Below are 21,575 nucleotides of genomic sequence, written 5' to 3'. Positions count from 1 at the left end.
TATTGTGGAAACTCAATGGCAATTGCAAAACCACGGTAAAGTTTCTATTTTTAAAATCATTACATTCCTCTATATAAGTGCTAATATATATATATATATATATATATATATATATATATATATATATATATATGAACTTCAGGTGTATGATGACCATTGAACTTATCGAAAACAATGACTTTCTTGAGTCTATACTGTTTGGAAACATCGTTGAAGATTAGTTAACTTTTTTGCCAAAATCATGATACTCATTGTATTTATAAATGCACTATATCTAGATATGAATATTGTTTTTCTTTCTTCGTGCAGAATGAGTCTATTGATATGCAAAACGTTAAAGAGAAGTTGGATAACAAAACTTTCAAAGTGGAACTCCTTTGCAAAAAGCAAAATTTTAGAGGAACTGAGCAAGTCAGGTACTCAATTATATCTCTGCAGGAGCAAAAGAAAATTGCACACGCTAAAAGGGTTAAGAGAAAACTGATCTATGACGACACAGATGATAACACTTCAGATGAGCATTCCAAAGCTTTTGAAGATTTTGACAATGAAGTTACCGATAAAAAATCAAAATTGGTCAAGCTTGGATAATTCTATGACCTTACATCTATCCATTTTGAACTTTTGCTACAATGGTCAAATATGTATGATATTTTGCAAATGTAAAAAAAAAAAAAATGTATGATATTTTGCAACTTTTCATGGCTGGGTTTGGGACCCAAACCCCAATTCGGCCAGATCAGGAACATTTAAAAAAAAAAAAACTATTGTTTATGGGCTCATTAATGTAATCATGTGATTGAAAGGAAGTACAAGGATGGGCTCGGTTTAGCCCATATCGGTCAGGCCCAGCTACTAATTAAAAAAAAAAAAAGAGCTACCTTCAAAATTATTTGGGCATATTTGACTTATTTAAAGTATTTGGACTGACTTTAAATTATGGACTCATTTAATTTAGAAATTTTTTAGCCTTTTTATTAAGAAATTCCTCTTCTATCATTTTCTTATTTGGATCTTCTTAAATTTTAGTTCCAAAGAAGATCTTATTAAATTATAATTCAATTTGATTTTTTAAAAAATTGTGAGCTTGTTTAGTTGAATTTTAATTTAATATGTGTGCTCATATTAAATTGTTTGAGTATTGCAATTTATTTATGCTATAGGAGCTCTAATAATATTTTTCATACTATTATACTTAATACATTCAATTTATTATTACGAATATGCCTATTTAAAACCTTAACTATAGAATGGCTCACCCGATTTAAAACTTTAACTATAGGTGAATTTACATTCATAACTCTCAAAGTTTGTTATTAAGCTTACTAACTTTTTGTATCTTGGTGGTGACATAAATTTTATAAAGCTCATACATGTATTTTTTAATACCCTAATTGAAGAATTCAACCGTATATTATGATTATGTGTCTTATTTCTTTTGGAAGAGCTTCAACACTGAGAAACATTTTGCCAGATAGTGTTGTTGTTCAGCGCGTTGAGGAGAGGATATCCACTTTGGAAAATTGCATTGTTTGCAATGACCAAGTTGCTCTTACGCACACTAATCTTGATAGGTAAGACCACCTATTTCTTTTACATGGGAGAGTTGATAACAAAATTCATATATTTCTTCAAGTTAGGAAGCTTTTACTTGATGATAAATGATATCATTCACGTATTTTTTAGAGTTCGTTTGAAAATTTGGAAAATGTTTTTTGAAAATTTATTTTAATTTTAGTTTTTTGGTGTTTGGTTTAATGTCACGAAAAATATATTTCTCTATTTGGCCGATAGTTTAAAAATTTTATTTTTCTGTTTGGTTCACTTTGGCGATGGTGGTGGTGGAGATGGTTATGGTTATCATGGATTATTTGTTTCTTCATCTTCTAGATAATATGGAAGAAGACACTGGTGATGAAATTCAAGAGAATGAGTAAGACATTTCTTATTAATTGGAGCTTTCTAAGAAGTTGTATGAATATTTATTTGTAATATCTGTACGATTTTTATTACCCAAAAGTAATAATTTCTTTAATTGTTTGTGTGTAAAATAATGTATAATGTCTTAATAATATTTTAGTAATTGTAAATATTTAATTTATGTGATTTTTGGAATTTTAGTTATTGAAATTATTGGAATTTTAAGAGTTTACGCGAACTTTGACTTCAAGAGTAAGTTTAGTGTTCACCAAAATTATTTATTTGTCACAAAGTTATGTGAATATTTCTTCATAATATTCGCAAGATTTTTATTACCCAAAATTAATAATTTTTAAGTGTTTATGTGTAAAAAAATTTATAATCCCTTAATAATATTTTTGTAATTGTAAATATTTAATTTATGTGCTTTTTGAATATTTAGTTATTGAAATTATTGGAATTTTAAGAGTTTATTGGATCTTTAGCTTCGAGGATAGGTTTAATGTTCACTAAAATTATTTATTTGTCAAAACATATTAAGACGACTAAATAAAAAAATCATTACGAATTGCTTTTTATAGGATATCATTTTGAAACTTTGGGGTAGTTGAAACACTTTGCTTCATTACTTTAGATTGATTACTTAGGGTTGTATAATGCTACATAGGTATAATATGAACCTAATATGGCTCATATGATTTTTTTTTTTTGACTTGTGGCTGGTTGCGTGTGTTAGAGAAACAACGGAATGATAAAATTTAAAATTATAATTGTATCATGTAGCTTACTAAATATTCACATCTCATTTTATGTATCGTGTTCGATTAACGAGGTTTCACTGAAATTATTTAAAATTTAATTTTTAAAAATATTATGTTTAGAAATAGTACGTACATTTTATATATTTAAAAACTACATTAAAAAACTATTAAACACTAAAATCTAATTCATAAATTATAAGAAAATGCTTATAAACATAATCAAAGAATAAATAGTTGATTTCACTAATGAATAATAAGTAAGACAAACAAATTGAACAAAAGAAGCAATAATGTATTTAGGGTGAGCTCTCTTTGTGGGGAGGAATTTCGGGAGAACCCGGGTTCAATTCCCACAATTGACGATTCCCCATGGCCAGCTCCTGTGAGTCTCGGAGCGAACATGGGTGGACCCGGGACCGTTAAACGGAACAAGAGAAAGACCCTGTAAATTTAGCCAAAAAAATGTATTTAGGGTGGCTCCTTGCCCTCTAATCAGGCCAAAGATGTTCTAAACAATGATATTTATAGGCTGCTGGTCAGCAACCTCGAAGTGCCCCATCGGCTTTAAATAGTGTTAACATACATTTCTATAAATTCACCATCTGTCTTTCCCTTACAGTTACAATTCTATTGCTCACACTCACTTCTGAACACTCCCCATTCTAGACTTATTACTCACTTACTCCCTTCGCACTTTTTCAAAATGGCAAACACTACTCACTCCTCATCTCCTGATAACTCTTCATTTTGGGATGAGATTCACCTATCACCGTTAAGGGATAGTGCACAGAGTACAGATATTACTGTTGTCGAAACTTTTGAGAATGCTACACCAGAACCGAATGAGATAATTGGTAAGAGTTTGAAAATTTTCAAGAATTCAAATCTTATTCTATAAATGTGATGTTAACATGTAACATTTTAACGCATGTAATACGGTTACAGATGTTGTGGTTGCAGATCAGGTTACTGATGTAGTGGTTGTGGAAGATAATACCACTGCAGCGGTGGATGTAGCAAATATAAATGCTAATGTTTTTATTGGGAGAAAGAGAACTAGAAGAACATTTTGTGATACTACCACATTAACTTTTGAAATGTTTTCTAAATATTTCTATTTGACCGCTGATCAAGCTGCAGAAGAATTACAGGTCGGGCGAGCAACTTTTAAGAAAAAATGTAGGGAAGTAGGGATTTCCTACTGGCCTTATCGGAAACTTGTGAGTTTGGACAGGCTATTAGCAAATGTACATGTAATTTCTACTTCTCTTTCAGCTTTGATATTATTGAAGGAGGTTTAACAATTTGTGGTGTAGGAATTCGGTGAAATCAAAGATCCAGCTGAACTTCAATGGGTAATGAAGGAGCTAGAAGACGAGAAGAAAGCAATTCTACAGAATCCAAACATAGAGTTGGTTGAGGCGACAACAAGACTCAGAGACAAATGTGACAGGAATAGTTCCAAAAAAAAATAAGGTATATAGATCCGACAACTATTCCTTCCACTATTCCTGAGAGTTCATCATCACAAGCTCCTATATTTCCTGATATTCCTGAATTAGCACCGGAGGACATACAGGAAGTACTTGCATTGCTAGATGAGGACGTTCCTCCTCCAAAAGATACTACTGACAATTAAAATTTAATAATACGCATCTCTATCGTTATGATGGATGAACAAGATATTACTTTACAATTTTGATTGTTATGTTAATTTTGTGTTTCAATTGCTTTGTTTTTATGTCATATTTATATTTTAGACTTTAGATTATGCGAATATGTATTGTTTGACAGTGTGTTATTTCAAAAATTAGTAACTGTTGAAAATTGAACATCCTAAACCGAACCGAAATAATTATGAATCGAAACCGAACCGTTTCATACCGAACCTGAACCGAACCGAACTTTATTGTAAAACCGAATGGTATCATTTTTTTTAATACCAAAATATCGAAGTACACACCCCTACTTTTGACCGCATCAAATGTTCTATCCTTAATTTGATGCTTTTAAATTTTTATTTAAAGTCTTATTTGTGGTTTAGTGGCACCGGATTGCACCTCCATGTAGAAGGGATAGGTTTGAGCCTTAGTAGAAGCGATGCTGTACACTAAATAGCTTCAGTAGGTTGAAAAAATAGTTATGAACATATACTACATTATAACAGAGTCAGTAGTACTAAAACAATTTAAATAAATATTCTTAAAAAATTATCAACACATTAATTGGTCATTGGGCATGTCGTTTCGCGCAAAGCGCGTGCCCGATGACTAGTATATATTTATACGAGAGAGAAAGAGAAATAGAGAGAAGAATGTGTTTCAATTGTGATGATTTGGACCTGCAGGTCCACAATATAATTTGCCAAGATATTTGGTCTCTAAACCTTCAAAGAGATGATGCGGAATCGTCAAATGCTTGGGTTATGTTGTTTAAAAAAGGGCTAATCCATTATGAAGTTAGATTGGACTATTGCAATGACCCATAATAGCAATCATTATTGCAATGGACCATGGTCTATGCAATAATTTGCCCTCTCAATATTTCTTTTCAATTGGGCTCCATTTAGATGGCAGCCTTCAAAAAAAAACAAAAAAATGGGTTGATCAACTATGAAGTTTGTTATCCCATTGCCATTCTCTATTTTCAATTCAAAGAAATGTACAAAATAAATATTAGGGGTGAGCATGGATTGGATTCGAACATATTTGGCATGAATTTGGCAAATTATGCTATGGACTCAGATTCACATTACAAGGTGAAACCGGATCTATATTCACAATTTTAAAGCTCTATATTTACAATTTTAGATCTCAATACACAAAATTACATTACTCATCTCAAAATTCACAATTTTTGAACTCTATATTCAAAATTTTGTTATATAGATTCAAAAATTGTGTTATACCGTTGAATATAGAGTTATGAAATTGTAAATATAGAGTTATGAAATCTTGAAAATATAGAGTTCTGTAATTGTGAACATAGAATTGTACAATTGTGAACATGGACCCGAGTCCACGGCATAACAACCGCATGAATTTGCATCCAATTTGTTAAAGGTAGATTTGAAAATTTTCATCTACTAGGGGTGCGAATCTAATCCAATCCGATCCGTTATTAGCATATTTGACAAATCAGATGCAGATAGGAGGACAAATTTCAAAGTATTCAAAAATTAAAATCATAAATTTTCAAGCATCCCATTTATAAAAAATCAAATTTTAAAATACAAATAATTAATTTAAAATTCAAAATTAAAAATTTAAATTGAAGAATGAAGAAGGTGGAAAGTCAGAAATGACAAATAAAAAAAGAGGGACCTAAAACCCTATAATAAGTATATAAACGCTAAAAATTAAAATTAAATTATAATTTTATATTTGAGCTACAACTGAACTTGACTGCCGGTTAAGGCTTGGCCACACTAGAACTTGATTATATATATATATATATATATATATATATATATATATACACACTCCGTATATATTACCTTGTTACCTTGTAAGATAATAATTGTGTCTTCTTCTATTTGCAGCGATTCCCTCCGGCATATGCGCCAAACATTGACCTAAGACGCATCACAAAAACTACGGGAATCGAATAATAGAACCTGTCTTGTTCACTTGAATCAGTTCTGGGAACTGCCGTTTCGTGGACTACAAGCAATTCATTTCATGTCATTAGTGATATACAGCCGCCCATGTAATATTCATTTCAGTATTTTAATTGTGAGATCTGATCGAGGCCAATCCATAATATAAAGGGGCTGTAAGTAGCAGTGGTATAATATTTTAATTGTTAAGTAGCAGCCACAGTATATATATAATAGCATCTGGCCTGGCCACCATTAAAAGACCAGTGGGATCTTCAACTATTTCAAAAGCTTTTGCAGACATGGCATCTGAGCAGTGTGGCTTCAACCAGAGATGGTCCCTCAAGGGGATGACAGCTTTGGTTTCTGGCGGCACCAGAGGCATTGGGTTAGTCATAATTCTATTAACTAATTTAAAAAGGAATCATTATATTTTGAGAAGACTAAAAGAGAGTAATTGGGTCTGATCTTTTGATAATGCATACATGGTTTTAGGGCTGCCATAGTGGAGGAGCTGGCTGGATTCGGGGCGGAGGTTTATACCTGCTCTCGGAATCAGAAAGAGCTGGACCAGAAGGTGCTGGAATGGCAGGCTAAAGGCTTCAAAGTTTCTGGTTCAGTCTGCGACTTGGCCTCTAGAGAACAGAGAAAACAGCTTATTCATACTGTATCTTCCCTCTTCAATGGCAAGCTCAACATCCTTGTAAGTCTTGGCTTTAGGTTTAATCACTCTAAATTGGTTACTATTCTTTTTCTTTTGAGTGATGAAGAAAACCTACAGCTACTATCTGAATGTATGTGTGCACAGGATAAACCTTAATTCTAGTTGAGAAAGGATCACAAAGAAAACAAATCAGTTTATTATGTTGCCCATAACTGATCAGTTTAAATCAAGAAATTCAATAGACTATTCTCACTGGGGTCTGACCAACATAGTTGTTACTATTGTTTTGAATATGTATGTTGGTCAGGTGAACAACGCTGCAATTAGCAAGCTTAGGAAAGCAAAGGATTATGAGGAAGAGGAGTTCTCAGGAATAATTGAAACAAATTTGGAGTCACCCTACCACCTGGCAACACTCACATACCCTCTCCTGAAAGCCACTGGAAACGCCAGCATCGTCTTCATTTCCTCTCTTGCAGGCCACATTGCACTGCCTGCAATCTCTGTTTATGCATCCTCCAAAGGTAATTAAGCATCCTCTGCACATCTCATCACTTATAAGCCCTGTTCGGTAAATGACTGTTGGCTGATTGGGTTGGATGTTTGGGTTAGAAGGTATGATTTGTTAATAACATTAGCTGATTGTAAAAAGTTGTTTGATAGATTAGCTGTTAGCTGATAGCTGTTTGGTATAATTTTTTTTTTCTCAAAAAACTAATTGAAACGGCTGCTTTGAATAGCTTTTGAATTTTAGTATTTTAGAGCTACAAAACCTTTATTAACCAAACAACTAATAGTGATCAAATAAGCCAAAATTGATTGATAGGCTGATTATTTACCAAACATGGCCATAATCAATTTCACCACACGTACACAATCCGTTACACTGGTAGTTACAGTTAAGTCAGTCTTCTTTCAAACCGTTACATAATTTGTTGTGATGAATGTTTGCATGCAGCTGCTATTAATCAGCTTACAAAGAATTTGGCATGCGAATGGGGAAAAGATGGCATCAGAGTCAATACTGTTTCTCCATCCGGTGTACGGACAACAATCATGAAGCCCGTAAGATCGAGCATCTCTATCAATTATGATTTTATTTTTTTCTGAGATTTTCGCCACATAAGAGTAAATCCCGCTTTGTCACCCTAGCCAACAACCTTAACATATTGTTTTGATTCAGGAGGAAATTGAACCATCAATAGCAAAAATGTATGGTGAAATTATGATGAGAACTCCATTGAAGCCAATAGCAGAAGCTAATGAGATATCTCCATTGGTAGCATTCCTTTGTCTTCCCGCAGCTGCTTCACACATCACTGGTCAGGTTATCCTCATCGATGGAGGCTACACAGCTGGTGCCTTCCACTTCTAAATGTTTTAATTTTTAGCACTATATGTAATCATCCAGTCCAACCACAATTCGGACCATAAAAGATATAATAGTATCTACAGATCCTTTGGATGGGTTAGATTTTAATTTTAAAAGGCAATTGATCTGAATTGCTGAAGATAGAATAATATTCTCTATTTTCCTATGTTTAATTTTTAATTAATTTCTCTAGTAGTAAACAAACTCTTTAATTTTTTTAGAAAATAGTCAAATAGGCCCTTCAACTTTATATAAAATTGTAATTAGGCTTCTGAATTTTTTTAAAAAGTACAATTAAACAATTCAACTTATTAAAATTGATCAAATAAGTCCAATTTACCGGTAACCTGTAAAGTTACAGATATACTTGTTGATCGCCACTAGCTGCCATTGACCATCATTGGTTATGGTTGACCGTTGTCGTTGAACACTTGAACCGGAGACAAAATCGATGGCAGCGACGATGTCGGTCGCCTTCTTTGAACATGGAAAAGGCAATAACTGGTTGCCCTATCTGGTGGAGAAAGCGACCACAGTGGTCGCCTGGAGAAGGAGACTCAGGTGGCCTGGTTTTCTCTTCTTTTTTTTTTTTTTTTTGTAAGATGGAGACCCAATGGTCGACGGTCGCTTTTTCTATGAGACGGCGACCACTGGATCACATTCTCATTGGAGAAGGCGACCCAGTGGTTGGAGTACTAGTCAACTTCTCCGATTTTGCCGGAGTTGGTCCCGGAATTGTTCGAAATGTCGTTAGAGTTGGCCATAATAATATTGTTGAAGTATCGTCAGAAGTCTAGTGACCTTCTATTACAGGTCACTAACCAATTTTTAGGTTTCATTGCACCAAAATAAGAGAAAATATCATTTTTAGTCCCTCAAGTATAATACATGTATCAATTTTGGTCCTTGACTATTAAAAATTTCAAATTAGGTCCGTGACTATTCAATTTGTATCACTTTTGGTCCTTGACTATTAACATTTTCAAATTAGGTGCATGACTATTCATTTTGTATCACATTTGGTCCTGCCGTTAAATTTTCCGGCCAAATTTCCGGTGAAGTCATCGGGGGTGACCGGCGTTTTCTATTTTTTTATTTTTTTTTTTTTATTTTTAAGTTTTTTTATTTAAAAGTTACGGAGTATTAAAATAATTTTTAAGATAAAAATTAAATAAATTAGTCGGTAACCGGGGACTTCGCAGGAAATTTGGCCGGAAAATTTAACGACAGGACCAAATGTGATACAAAATGAATAGTCATGCACCTAATTTGAAAATGTTAATAGTCAAGGACCAAATGTGATACAAAATGAATAGTCATGCACCTAATTTGAAAATGTTAATAGTCAAGGACCAAATGTGATACAAATTGAATAGTCATGCATCTAATTTGAAATTTTTAATAGTCAAGGACCAAAATTGATACATATAGTATAGTTGAGGGACTAAAAATGATATTTGCTCCCAAAATAACATGTTGATGTGCTTGATTAAATTTTATAAAAGTTTAAGGGGTTAATTGACTTTTATTTCGAATAAAATTTAGGGATATATTTGACCATTTTCCTTTTAATTTTTTAATGAGCAAAAGTTCATTTTTAAACAAGCAAAGCCTTATGCATTATTATAATTTATAAATACGGAGTAATATTTTGTACAACCATTAACATTATCAACTTTGCCTATATAGCTTTAATTATATACATATGAAAAATGATATTTACGTCTTTTAGGTAACAATAAAATTCAAGATATTTCTTTACTACTCAACAAACCTGACCACAAGAATCATATATATATAAACAATTCATTTAATAAAAAGAATTTAAAAAAATTAAAAAGTCTTTTAGTGGCCAGAAGAGAAACATGGCGGGAACCACACAATTAAGGAACCAAACTATTTAACTTATTTTGAATTAATTGAAAAATTTAACTAATAAGGACTTGTGAATATATATATATATATATTAGAGTTTGAACGCAGCATTGCTCTATACAACTATCTGCCTCCTGGAAACTCCGGACGCAGATGGTCAACTGTGACATGTATATGCGTTCAGAATTTTCCAACCACAATTCGGACTGTGGCAGATAGTCCTCAACTCGGGATGCAAATGAGCTGTTTTGTACTAGTGACAACCTCGGGTCCTTAGCAAGCTAAGAGTATATATATATATATATATATATATATATATATATATATATATATAATTAACCTAAGATGTATCACAAAAGCTACTGGAATTGAATAATGGAGCCTGTATGTACGTCTTGTATGTTCACTTGAATCAGCTCTAGATCGAAAGTAGAAACTTCCGTTTTGTACGTGGGCTACGTACGATCAATTCAAGTCTCATGCATCACGTTGGATTATATTTAGTAGTGATCGATATACAGCCGTACGTCCTTGTAATATTATATTGAATATTTCCTTATTTAATTGTGTGATATAATCGAGGCCAATTCGATTAAAATAATGAAGGGGTTACGTTGTAACTCCAGTAAGTATCAGCCATAGTATGTAGAACAGTGCAGTGGGATCTTCAAAAGTTTTTGCAGACATGGCAAGTGAGCAGTGTAGCTTCAACCAGAGATGGTCCTTAAAGGGGATGACAGCTTTGGTGTCTGGCGGCACCAGAGGCATTGGGTTAGTTAGTCATAATTCTATTAACATACTAAAAGAGAATAATTGGATCTGATCTTTTGATGCATACATGGTTTTAGGGCTGCCATAGTGGAGGAGCTGGCTGGGTTCGGGGCGGAGGTTTATACCTGCTCTCGGAATCAGGAAGAGCTGGACCAGAAAGTGCAAGAATGGCAGGCTAAAGGCTTCAAAGTTTCCGGTTCAGTCTGCGACTTAGCCTCAAGAGAACAAAGAAAACACCTCATTCATACTGTATCTTCCCTCTTCAATGGCAAGCTCAATATCCTTGTAAGTCTTGGCTTTAGGTTTAATCACTCTAAATTGCTTACTTTTGTTTTTTGTTTTTTGTTTTTTTTTTTGAGTGATCAGGAAAAACTACAGCTACTATCTAAAACTGTATCCGGGATAAAGTAATCCTAGTCTAGAAAGGATCACAAGAAAACAAATCAGTTTATGTCATTCATCACTGATCAGTTCAAATCAAGAAAGTCAATAGATTACTCTCAATAGAGTCAAATATATAATTCTGTGATTACCAAATTAACTTAATTGTGATTGTCTCCTAGTAGTTATGGAGTAGTATTCTTTTGAATATTTATGTTGGTCAGGTGAACAACGCTGCAATTAGTAAGATGGGGAAATCAAGTGATTATGAGGCAGAAGAGTTTTCACGAATAATTGAAGCAAATGTGGAGTCACCCTACCACCTGACGCAACTCGCATACCCTCTCCTCAAAACCACTGGAAACGCCAGCGTCGTCTTCATTTCCTCTCTTGCAGGCCACGTTGCATTGCCTGCATTTTCCGTTTATGGATCCTCCAAAGGTCTTCTTGAATTTATTTATAATAAATTGCATAAACTAATTAAGTACTGGTAGTTACAATTATATTAGTGTACATAAGTTGTTGTGAATAACGTTTGCATATATATATATATATATTATGCAGCTGCTATTAATCAGCTTACGAAGAATTTGGCATGCGAATGGGGAAATGATGGCATCAGAGTCAATGCTGTTTCCCCATTCAGCGTACGGACTGCACCCATAAAACTCGTAAGATTGGATTCTTTTTTTATAATTTTTTTTTTAATATATACTATTAACTCTGTTAGAATGTAGTATCTGTTCACAGATACTTTCTTAACCTACTGAAACACAAAAAGTCAACACCCCACTGAGGATTCCCAGCTATGACCACGAGACTTTTGGCACTCTAATCTAATTAATTACTCACTAACTAATTAATCAATATATGTTGCCTCTATATTTATATGAATTAATAATCACATCCCATTGTCATGAATATTACTCTCTCTCTCTCTCTCTCTCTCTCTCTCTCTCTCTCTCTCTCTCTCTCTCTCTATATATATATATATATATATATATATATATATATATATATATATATATATATATATATATATATATATGTCATTGTTCATATGAGTCTACCCCTTTTAATGTGTCGGTGTGGATAGATCTGTGCCATTAAAAGTTAAAGATCAATGATCTATAATGGCACAGATCTGTCCACACGGACTCATCGGATATAATGAACCCATTTGGTCATGAGTCTGTGTGTGTGAGAGAGAGAGAGATTAGAGAAATCAGCAGCCGCACACTATCTAAAAGTGGACATTGGATAAATCTAGCCTCGCCTTAATCACCTTAGTCAAGGAGCTTAACATATTGTTTTGATTCAGGAGGAAATTGATCCATCAATAGTGAAAATTTATCCTGAAATTATGATGAGAACTGCACTGAAGCCAATGGCAGAAGCTAATGAGATATCTCCATTGGTAGCATTCCTTTGTCTTCCTGCAGCTGCTTCACACGTCACTGGTCAGGTTATCCTCATCGATGGAGGCTACACAGCTGGAGGCTTCCACTTCTAAATTTTTTTAGCACTAACACAATCACTTATTTCACTATATGTACTCATCCGGTCCAATGGCACAATTATGCTCTTGAATTTAAATAGAGTTAATTTCACCGGAGGTCCATTGTTTTTTGTGGCGATTTTAAATTTAGTCCCAGACTATTGTTTTTGTCATTTAACACTTTCATTTTTTGGACACTTTTGGTCCTTTTGATGATTTTTTTTTTATAAAATCCTATTTTTAGCAAGGGTATTATTGTCTCTTCATATTTTTTTTTATTTTGCCAGTTTTCTATCTGTTCATCACTCTTTAAAAATAATAGTTAGCTGGTTCTCCTCATGATTTCACCACCCTCATTTGTATTCCTCCTTCACCCGCCTTCTTCGCTGGCTTCACCTTTCTTCGCCTTCCTTTCACCACCGATTTCACCTTCCTTGCGTACTCACACTGAGACTCACGGGCTCACACCCTGAGTCTCAGCGTGAGTTCCTGATCAGAAACCATGACGAGGACTCACGCTGAGACTCACACCGTGAGTATCAGCGTGAGTCCTTCTAGTTGACCTCTACGCCATTGTTTTACTCCTTCGGCCCCCGGTGTGCCCTCGGGTGTTTTCCTTGTGCTTTAAAGTCCCATTTTCTCTCAAGATTAACATCTTTTCATGTTTGTTTGCTCATTGCTTGATCATTTCTTCCTTCAAATAAAATACAACAAATTAAGAATTATTCCACATTCCTTTACATAATATTTGAATAAAAAGCAAAGCATAAACAAGCACAAATATGATGTCATTTAATGACATATCAATTCCTCCTTCACCCGCCTTCGTTGATGGCTTCACCTTTCTTCGCCTTACTTTCACCACCGATTTCACCTTCCTTCGCCGTCGTCTTCACGAGCAACACTGTCAAAACAAATATCAAAGAGAGTTCTACCTTAATGCACAGGAGACATTTGATCGCTCCAAGCACTTGAAACAAACATCTTAAATGTATGTACCAACCAAAAACATCTACATACAAAGCTAATGTAGTAAGAAAATATGAATGGTGTTCTAGAAGACTTACCCTGGCCATGTTAAATGAAGGAAATCTTGAAAATGCTTTTGATCATACATCTTCATTCACCTCATTTCCAAGATCATCACCACAAAATAGGCGATGATCGTATGAAAAACACAATAATATACTGAGATCACAGAACATCTTTTCATAATCCAGAGTGAAAACGGTGAAGGAAGGTGAAACCGGCGACGAAGGCTGGTGAAGGAGGAATACAAACGAGGATGGTGAAGGAACAAGACAAACGAGGAAGTCAACGGCGAAGGCTTGATTTGTCCATATGGGAATTTTGGGGAGGCTTGGATTAAAGTTTCAAGAAGAGAACCGGTTAACTAATATTTTTTATTAAAAAAAAAAGAGTGAGCCGGTAGAAAATTGGAAAACTAAATATATATATATATATATATATATATATATATATATATATATATATATATATATATATATATATATATATATATATATAAAGAGANTATATATATATATATATATATATGAAGAGACAATTATATCCTTGCTAAAAATAGGATCTTATCAAAAAAAATCACCGGAAGGATCAAAAGTGTCCAAAATATGAAAGTCTGGAATGTTAAATGGCAAAAAAAATAGTGTGGGACTAAATTTGGAATCGCCACCAAAGACAAGGGACTTTCGGTGGAATTAACTCAATTTAAATAATAATAATATACTGAGTCGGTTTCCTCCGGACATGTTCCCAATATATCTATCAATTATATTATATTATATTGTATATGACGAAATAATTACAAATGGACCTGGAGCGGGATAATACGAAGCGAACCAAGTTCGCAGCACCAAGACCGGACTCGGCCAACCCGGATGGCCAAGCTTCACGCTTGGCCACAAGGTCAGCCAAGGCAGACCTCCCTAACCGTGGTCGGCCACCCCGGCTGTGATCAGCCTTCTTGGCCGAGGTCAGCACTCGGCTGAGCCCGCCACTTGGCCGAGCTCCCGTGCTTGGCCGAGTGATGGGGGTCTTCGCATNGCCGAGCTCCCGTGCTTGGCCGAGTGATGGGGGTCTTCGCATTGTCCAAGTCTTGCGGCGTTTGTTGCGGTCCAAGGCAGTTGAGAGGCCCCCCACCATTTTCTCCGGAGTAGTTAGGGGCGAATTGAGTATTTAAACACTCATTCATGTCCTATTCGGACACGATATGTCCTTATCGGTTACTTTGTCCTGTTATTACATTAAGTCTACCTTTGTAATAGCATAAGCTTCATTAATACAAGAATTTAATCTCCGTGACTTATAATGTCCCATTATTACATTGTTTGTATTGCCTTAATCCTATAACGTGTCATATCCTTAATATTATCGATTTATTTGATTCGGACCCCGAGTCAATATAATTCATCATATATCCATTATTTTAAAGGGAAAAAGAAATTCAATATGTATTTTGGCATGATCGATTCGCGCATCTAACTACCAGTGCAAATTTATTTTATAATGAGGTCAGATTTGTTAGAATGGACTGCTGAGCAACAACTTTCGAATTCATTATTTACTTTGCAGTTTTTTTTTTTTTTGAAGTAATTTACTTTGCAGTTCTAGGTTTTTTTTTTTTTTTTTTTTGCAGTTCTAGGTTATATTGCACTGAAAGGGAAGAACTGGATATAAAGTGGGATGTAGAAGGCACCGCCGCCTAATGTGTGTAAGGTTTTGAAAATGATGAGCCACCTAATGAAATGGGATGTAGAAGGCAAGAACTGGATATGGACAAACATGAATCCTTATGATTTAGCCTTCCTTTTCTTAAGGTTGTTTGAACACACTAAGAATTTTTAAGAAATAATTTCAGTCATTAAAAACACAAAAAGATGTTCTAAAAAAAAAAACACAAAAAGATGAAAGCATTAGCCTAGGGTATTAGGGTGTTGGTGGATTCAATTGATAACGACATAATTGATTCAGTGTTGCGCTATGCACATTATGAAATGTCACACATCATAATAAATTTCTAAATAAAATATATATATCCAATATTAATAGATGATAAGGTAAGACAAATAATTTTAAAAAATACTAAAATAAAAATAACACAAATCATTCATTTCAACAAATTAATAACTGAACCAATATTTTTTTAGTTCTATGTTATAGGTCTAACTTTATTGAACTCTTATTATTATATAATAGATACTAGTATTTTTGTCCGTGCGTTGCAGGAATGGATTTGTTATAATATTTTAAGAATATTTAGATCGATATATAATTATAAAAATTATAACATCGAATATTAAATAGCGCAATTGATGAAATTGGTTGGATCGATTATATTTTATAATATTTTCTTTCTTGAATTAGAGCAAATAATTGTCCAATTACCCGTGCGATGCACCGATAATTTTTTTTAATTATATATTTAGATAATAAAAATAAAAATGAAATTATAAAAAATTCTAATATTGAATGTGTACATTTATTTGATTATAAGATTAGTGCAAAACTATTACTCAATTAATTGAATAATATATGACTTATTTGTCTACAATTATCTTTAAAAGATGGATATGTAGTATGACTTATGTAATTATATTATTACTAAAATACATATGGAAAAAATGAGAAATAATTTAATTATAATTATTGTAAAAATAAATTCAACGACCAATGCTTAGCTTAATTACCATAATAATTATTAGGCAATTATTATTAGTCAATTACACTAATATATGTGCAATTATACTTTTATACCTTAAGTATATTCATTTTCATCATATCGCATTTATTTTTTTTCTTCTCCTCCATATTTGAATAAATTTATTTTAATTATTATAAAAAAATCTAACAACCCATGTTTAATTAATTTTTTTAAATTTTAAATAATTTAAAGTTTTCAAAAAGAAAGTGTAATTAATTTTCACTTTTATATATAGTATAGAAGTATATATTAGTATTTTTTATATATATTTTCAATCAATTAGTAATATCAGTTTTTTTTTTCATTTTATCTTTACTATTGTTTGGGCAGGGAATTTCAAAAAGGATGATTTTATTTTTATTAATAGTATAATAGATATAGAAATATAGATAAGTATTCGAATTATTATTATTGGTGTAAATAATAATTAATAAATTATTTTTTTCTTATAAAATTACGCAGAATTTGTTTCCATTGTTCTCACAATTATAATGGTTTAATTATTCTCAGAATTTTTTACCAATTAATTAATAATATTAGTTTGTGCGGAAAAGTTGAAGGAGATGATTTTACTTTTATTAATATAGAAACAATATTATCAATTAATAGATATTAGTTAATTTCCATTTTACATTTTCTTACCAAATAAGCTTTATTAATTATTTGACCAATAAAATATTTAATTTTTTTTTGAATACAACTAACTCAATTACATTATAGTATCTGTTCAAACATATTGTCTAACCTATAGGAGAAAAGTTTGGGCGGGAGAATGATATACTATAGATGTGTGTGCCAGATATCGTAGGAATATCTAATCCTTCAGGCCTCATCACAAAGATGTATGCTAATTTTATGATAACTGTGAAACACAATAAGTGAAATTTTTCATATTAAAACCAACAAAGCTTTGATTATTTATATTGGAATTCTTCAGTTATCCCTTTGCCACTCTTTATTTTCAATTCAAAAAAATGTACAAGTAAATATATTCTTTATTTTCCTTTCTTCAATTTTAAATTTCTCCAATATTAGGTGTACAAACTCTTTAATTTTTTTTTTTTAATGAGCAAAACTCCTTTTTTATACAAGTAAAACATTATGCATTATTATAAATTATAAAATATAATAATATTCCGTAGTACAACCATTAGCTTTATCAACTGTTATTATATTTAAGTGTCATGAATTCCGTTGGATTATATTTAGTGATATACAGACGTACGTCCATCGGTCCATGCATGTCATATTATATTGAAGATTTCATTATTCTAATTGGGTGATATAATTGATGCCAATCTATCATAGTATAAATTAAAGAGGTATCAGCCATAATAGCAGACCATCCGATCCAGTGCAGTGGGATCAAAAGTATAGCATTTGCAGACATGGCAAGTGAACAGTGTGGGTTGAAGCAGAGATGGTCCCTCAAGGGGATGACAGCTTTGGTTTCTGGTGGCACCAGAGGCATTGGGTTAGTTAGTCATAATTCTATTAACATACTGACTAAAAAGGAATCATATCTTATCTTTTGATGCATACATGGTTTTAGGGCTGCCATAGTGGAGGAGCTGGCTGGGTTCGGGGCGGAGGTTTATACCTGCTCTCGGAATCAGGAAGAGCTTGACCAGAAGGTGCAGGAATGGCAGGCTAAAGGCTTCAAGGTTTCCGGTTCAGTTTGCGACTTGGCCTCTAGAGAACAGAGAAAACACCTCATTCATACTGTATCTTCCGTTTTCAATGGCAAGCTCAACATCCTTGTAAGTCTTGGCTTTAGGTTTAATCATCACTCCGAATTCCTTACTATTCTTTTTTTAAGTGACCAGGAAAACGTTCCGCGTAAATTATATATACCTTCTAGGCCTATAGGTTGTTCTTACTAGATGTCAAACTTGATGGCCCTGTTTGGTAAATGATTGTAGCTGATTGGGTTGGCTATTTGGACTAGAAAGTTATTTGATAAATTAGCTGTTAGCTGATAGTTATTTGGTATAATTTTTTTCTCAAAAAACTAATTGAAAAGGCTGCTTTGAGTAGCCTTTTGAATTTTAATATTTTGGAGTTACAAAAAGCTTATTAACTTACAACTAATAGTGGTCAAATAAGTCAAAATTGGCTGATTGGCTGATAAGCTGATTATTTACCAAACAGGGCCGTAATCTCCTAGTCTGACCAACTTAGCTGTAGTTATTATATATTGTGGTCAGGTGAACAACGCTGCAATTAGTAAGATGGTGAAAGCAAGGGATTATGAGGCAGAAGAGTTTTCACGAATAATTGAAGCAAATTTGGAGTCACCCTACCACCTGACGCAACTCGCATACCCTCTCCTCAAAGCCACTGGAAACGCCAGCGTCGTCTTCATTTCTTCTCTTGCAGGCCACGTTGCATTGCCTGCATTCTCTGTTTATGGATCCTCCAAAGGTAAGCCCTCATTCATGCATCTGCAGATCTGATAGGATAGATCTGCTAATTAAATTTGAATTATATATATCCCAAAGACCTTGTGATTAAGCAGCATAGATGTGGTCCTCTCAAGTGAGAGGTCACAGGTTTGATACCCAGAAAAAAAAAAAATGAATTGCATATATTAATTAAGCAGAACAGTAAGATCGAGTAGTGTTACGTTAGATTTGATGATATTAATGAATGATAGATGTCGCGATTATATTACTGTACATATAGGTTGTTGTATTAGCTGTGAATAATGCATGTTTGCATATATATTATGCAGCTGCTATTAATCAGCTTACGAAGAATTTGGCATGCGAATGGGGAAATGATGGCATCAGAGTCAATGCTGTTTCCCCATCTGGGGTACGGACAACACCAATGAAACTCGTAAGTTTCCTACCTAGTTTTAACCAACATTTTTTACTCTAATTAATTACTCACTAACTAATTAATCAAAAAAATTATGGATCACACTTGTGTGAGACGATTAGAGTCGACATAAAAATGTAATACTTATATTAAAAAAATATAATGCTAATCATGAATAAAGTGTTTGTTACTTATAGGAGAAAGTGTAATACTTTTGTGGAAAAAAATGTAATACTTTTACATCATTTGTGGATCATGAATGGCATAGATCTATCCACACGGACTCATCAGAAATGGTGGACTCATTTGATCACGAGTCTATATATATGCAGTAGTTATATCGTGGACCATGAGTCATGGCTGATACTGCAGTTGTGTTAAAAGTGAACTGCAGTTGTGCGGAACAGAGGCCGTTTCATCCGTCTGGAACTGCAATTATGGGGGAACTGCAATTATGTTGAACTGATACTGCAGTTGTGTTGAACTAATATTATAGTTGTGTTCAACAGATGAACGGCCTCTGTTCCGCGCAACTGCAGTTTCCTTTCAACACAACTGCAATATCAGTTCAACATAACTACAGTATCATTTCAACACAAGTGCAGTATCAACCATGACCATGGCCCACAGTATAATTTGCGATATATATGTGTGTGTGTTTATTTTTATGATGAGAGAAACCAGCCGCCACTATCTAAAAGTGGACATTGGATAAATCTCGCCGGCTTCGCCTTTATCACCTTAGTCAAGGAGCTTAACATATTGCTTTGATTCAGGAGGAAATTGATCCATCAATATTGAAAGTGTATGGTGGGATTATGATGAGAACTGCACTGAAGCCAATGGCAGAAGCTAATGAGATATCTCCATTGGTAGCATTCCTTTGTCTTCCTGCAGCTGCTTCACACATCACTGGCCAAGTTATCCTCATCGATGGAGGCTATACAGCAGGAGGCTTCCACTTCTAAATGTTCTAATTTTTAGCACTATATGTAATCATCCAGTCCAATGCCACAATTCGGACCATAAAAGATATAATAATATCTACAGACCCTTGGATGGGTTAGATTTTAATTTTAAAAGGCAATTGAATTGCTGAAAATAAATTTTGGTTATAATAAAAGAATTTTAGTTATGTGGTTTTTTTTGGGTACTACTGACCCTATTACAATGTAGTATCCCACTCCCATCATCCATGTGAGAGTGTTAATCGGGATACTGGATGCCACTTGACCACAAGGTCTTTGGCTTTAGTTATGTGGTTTTTGAGCTATCTTCTACGTACATCTACCTAACGCCCAACTGAAAGCGCACAAAGTTTTAGTTTTTTTTTTATGCTTTATCTTGAAGACATAGCAGGATCAGAGTTGGAAGGTTTGATTACTACTTTGAAGCTAATTAAACCTTTTTAAATGGGAGTAGATAATGACTTACGGTTATATTTTCCGTTATAAATTAATTGATGATGCAATTGATGAATTCACCTATAAAGATTCAAACAAATTGCTAAAAATTCAATGTGTGTGTATATATAATAAGGAAAATAATATTTACACTCAAGTATATGTAAAGGTCAGCTTCCCCTTTCTATTTTTTATTATTTTTATATTTATTTTTATTTTTCAAAAAAAGTATACATTGACAAAGATATATATATATATATATATATATATATATATATATATATATATATATATATATATATATATATATACATACATACATACACACACACTGATGGCGATATGGGACCTCAGAATGGAGTCAATTTTATTAGAAAAGTATTGATCTAAGCGGGAGTGGTGAAGGAAGGAGGTTGGCCCAAGTCTTATTGGGCTAGGAAGAGAGGCATGCATGGACCCAGAAAGACACAAAAGAGGAGAGAGAAGAAGTTCGCAAGCGGGGGTGGTGCAGGCCATGTCGAACCAAATGGATAAAGGGTGTTACCAATGGGGATTGAACGCACAACCTCTCACATAGTACGTACCCACACCTCACCCTACCACAGCTACCAGGCCACTCCATTACTTATGTACTAAGGCGCCGCTACACCTTATATATGTTCTTATATTTGCGTGTTGGCAGCGTTAACAACTGGTCATGCCCAGCCACCTCATGCCATGGTGTGGCCAGCGTGGTTGGTGCGCTCTTGGGCATGGCACTGGTGCCCATGCTTGGGGGGGGGGGC

At 33.7% G+C, this 21,575-nt stretch overlaps 4 protein-coding genes across 5 annotated transcripts; all 4 read left to right on the top strand.

The window, feature by feature from the left end:
• The first annotated feature begins 3,384 nt into the window (after positions 1-3,384).
• LOC116006872 (protein RKD4-like) lies at positions 3,385-4,320 on the top strand. Its single transcript, XM_031247375.1, has 4 exons — positions 3,385-3,535; positions 3,627-3,901; positions 3,998-4,127; positions 4,244-4,320. The coding sequence occupies exons 1-4, from the start codon at positions 3,385-3,387 to the stop codon at positions 4,318-4,320; spliced, it is 633 nt and encodes a 210-aa protein (XP_031103235.1).
• A 2,238-nt stretch (positions 4,321-6,558) lies between these two features.
• LOC116007637 (tropinone reductase homolog) lies at positions 6,559-8,481 on the top strand. Its single transcript, XM_031248357.1, has 5 exons — positions 6,559-6,667; positions 6,775-6,982; positions 7,251-7,467; positions 7,902-8,008; positions 8,127-8,481. Exons 1-5 carry the CDS (start codon positions 6,582-6,584, stop codon positions 8,316-8,318), a joined length of 810 nt encoding a protein of 269 aa, XP_031104217.1. The 5' UTR covers positions 6,559-6,581; the 3' UTR covers positions 8,319-8,481.
• A 2,337-nt stretch (positions 8,482-10,818) lies between these two features.
• LOC116007420 (tropinone reductase homolog) lies at positions 10,819-14,144 on the top strand. 2 transcript variants are annotated; one of them, XM_031248085.1, is made up of 5 exons: positions 10,819-10,961; positions 11,039-11,246; positions 11,567-11,783; positions 11,907-12,013; positions 14,061-14,144. In XM_031248085.1, exons 1-5 carry the CDS (start codon positions 10,876-10,878, stop codon positions 14,082-14,084), a joined length of 642 nt encoding a protein of 213 aa, XP_031103945.1. In that variant the 5' UTR covers positions 10,819-10,875; the 3' UTR covers positions 14,085-14,144. The 2 variants fall into 2 exon arrangements, with proteins under 2 accessions (XP_031103945.1, XP_031103944.1); XM_031248084.1 differs by lacking the exon at positions 14,061-14,144 and adding an exon at positions 12,664-13,087.
• A 3,767-nt stretch (positions 14,145-17,911) lies between these two features.
• On the top strand, positions 17,912-20,529 carry LOC116007355 (tropinone reductase homolog). The gene is made up of 5 exons (XM_031248017.1): positions 17,912-18,038; positions 18,117-18,324; positions 18,772-18,988; positions 19,299-19,405; positions 20,164-20,529. Exons 1-5 carry the CDS (start codon positions 17,953-17,955, stop codon positions 20,353-20,355), a joined length of 810 nt encoding a protein of 269 aa, XP_031103877.1. The 5' UTR covers positions 17,912-17,952; the 3' UTR covers positions 20,356-20,529.
• Positions 20,530-21,575: the final 1,046 nt, after the last annotated feature.

This window comes from Ipomoea triloba, chromosome 15 (assembly GCF_003576645.1).
Source record: "Ipomoea triloba cultivar NCNSP0323 chromosome 15, ASM357664v1".
In the NCBI taxonomy this organism is placed as follows: Eukaryota; Viridiplantae; Streptophyta; class Magnoliopsida; order Solanales; family Convolvulaceae; genus Ipomoea; species Ipomoea triloba.
Note: the sequence above shows the minus strand (reverse complement) of the source record. Positions and strands in the feature narration are given on the sequence as shown.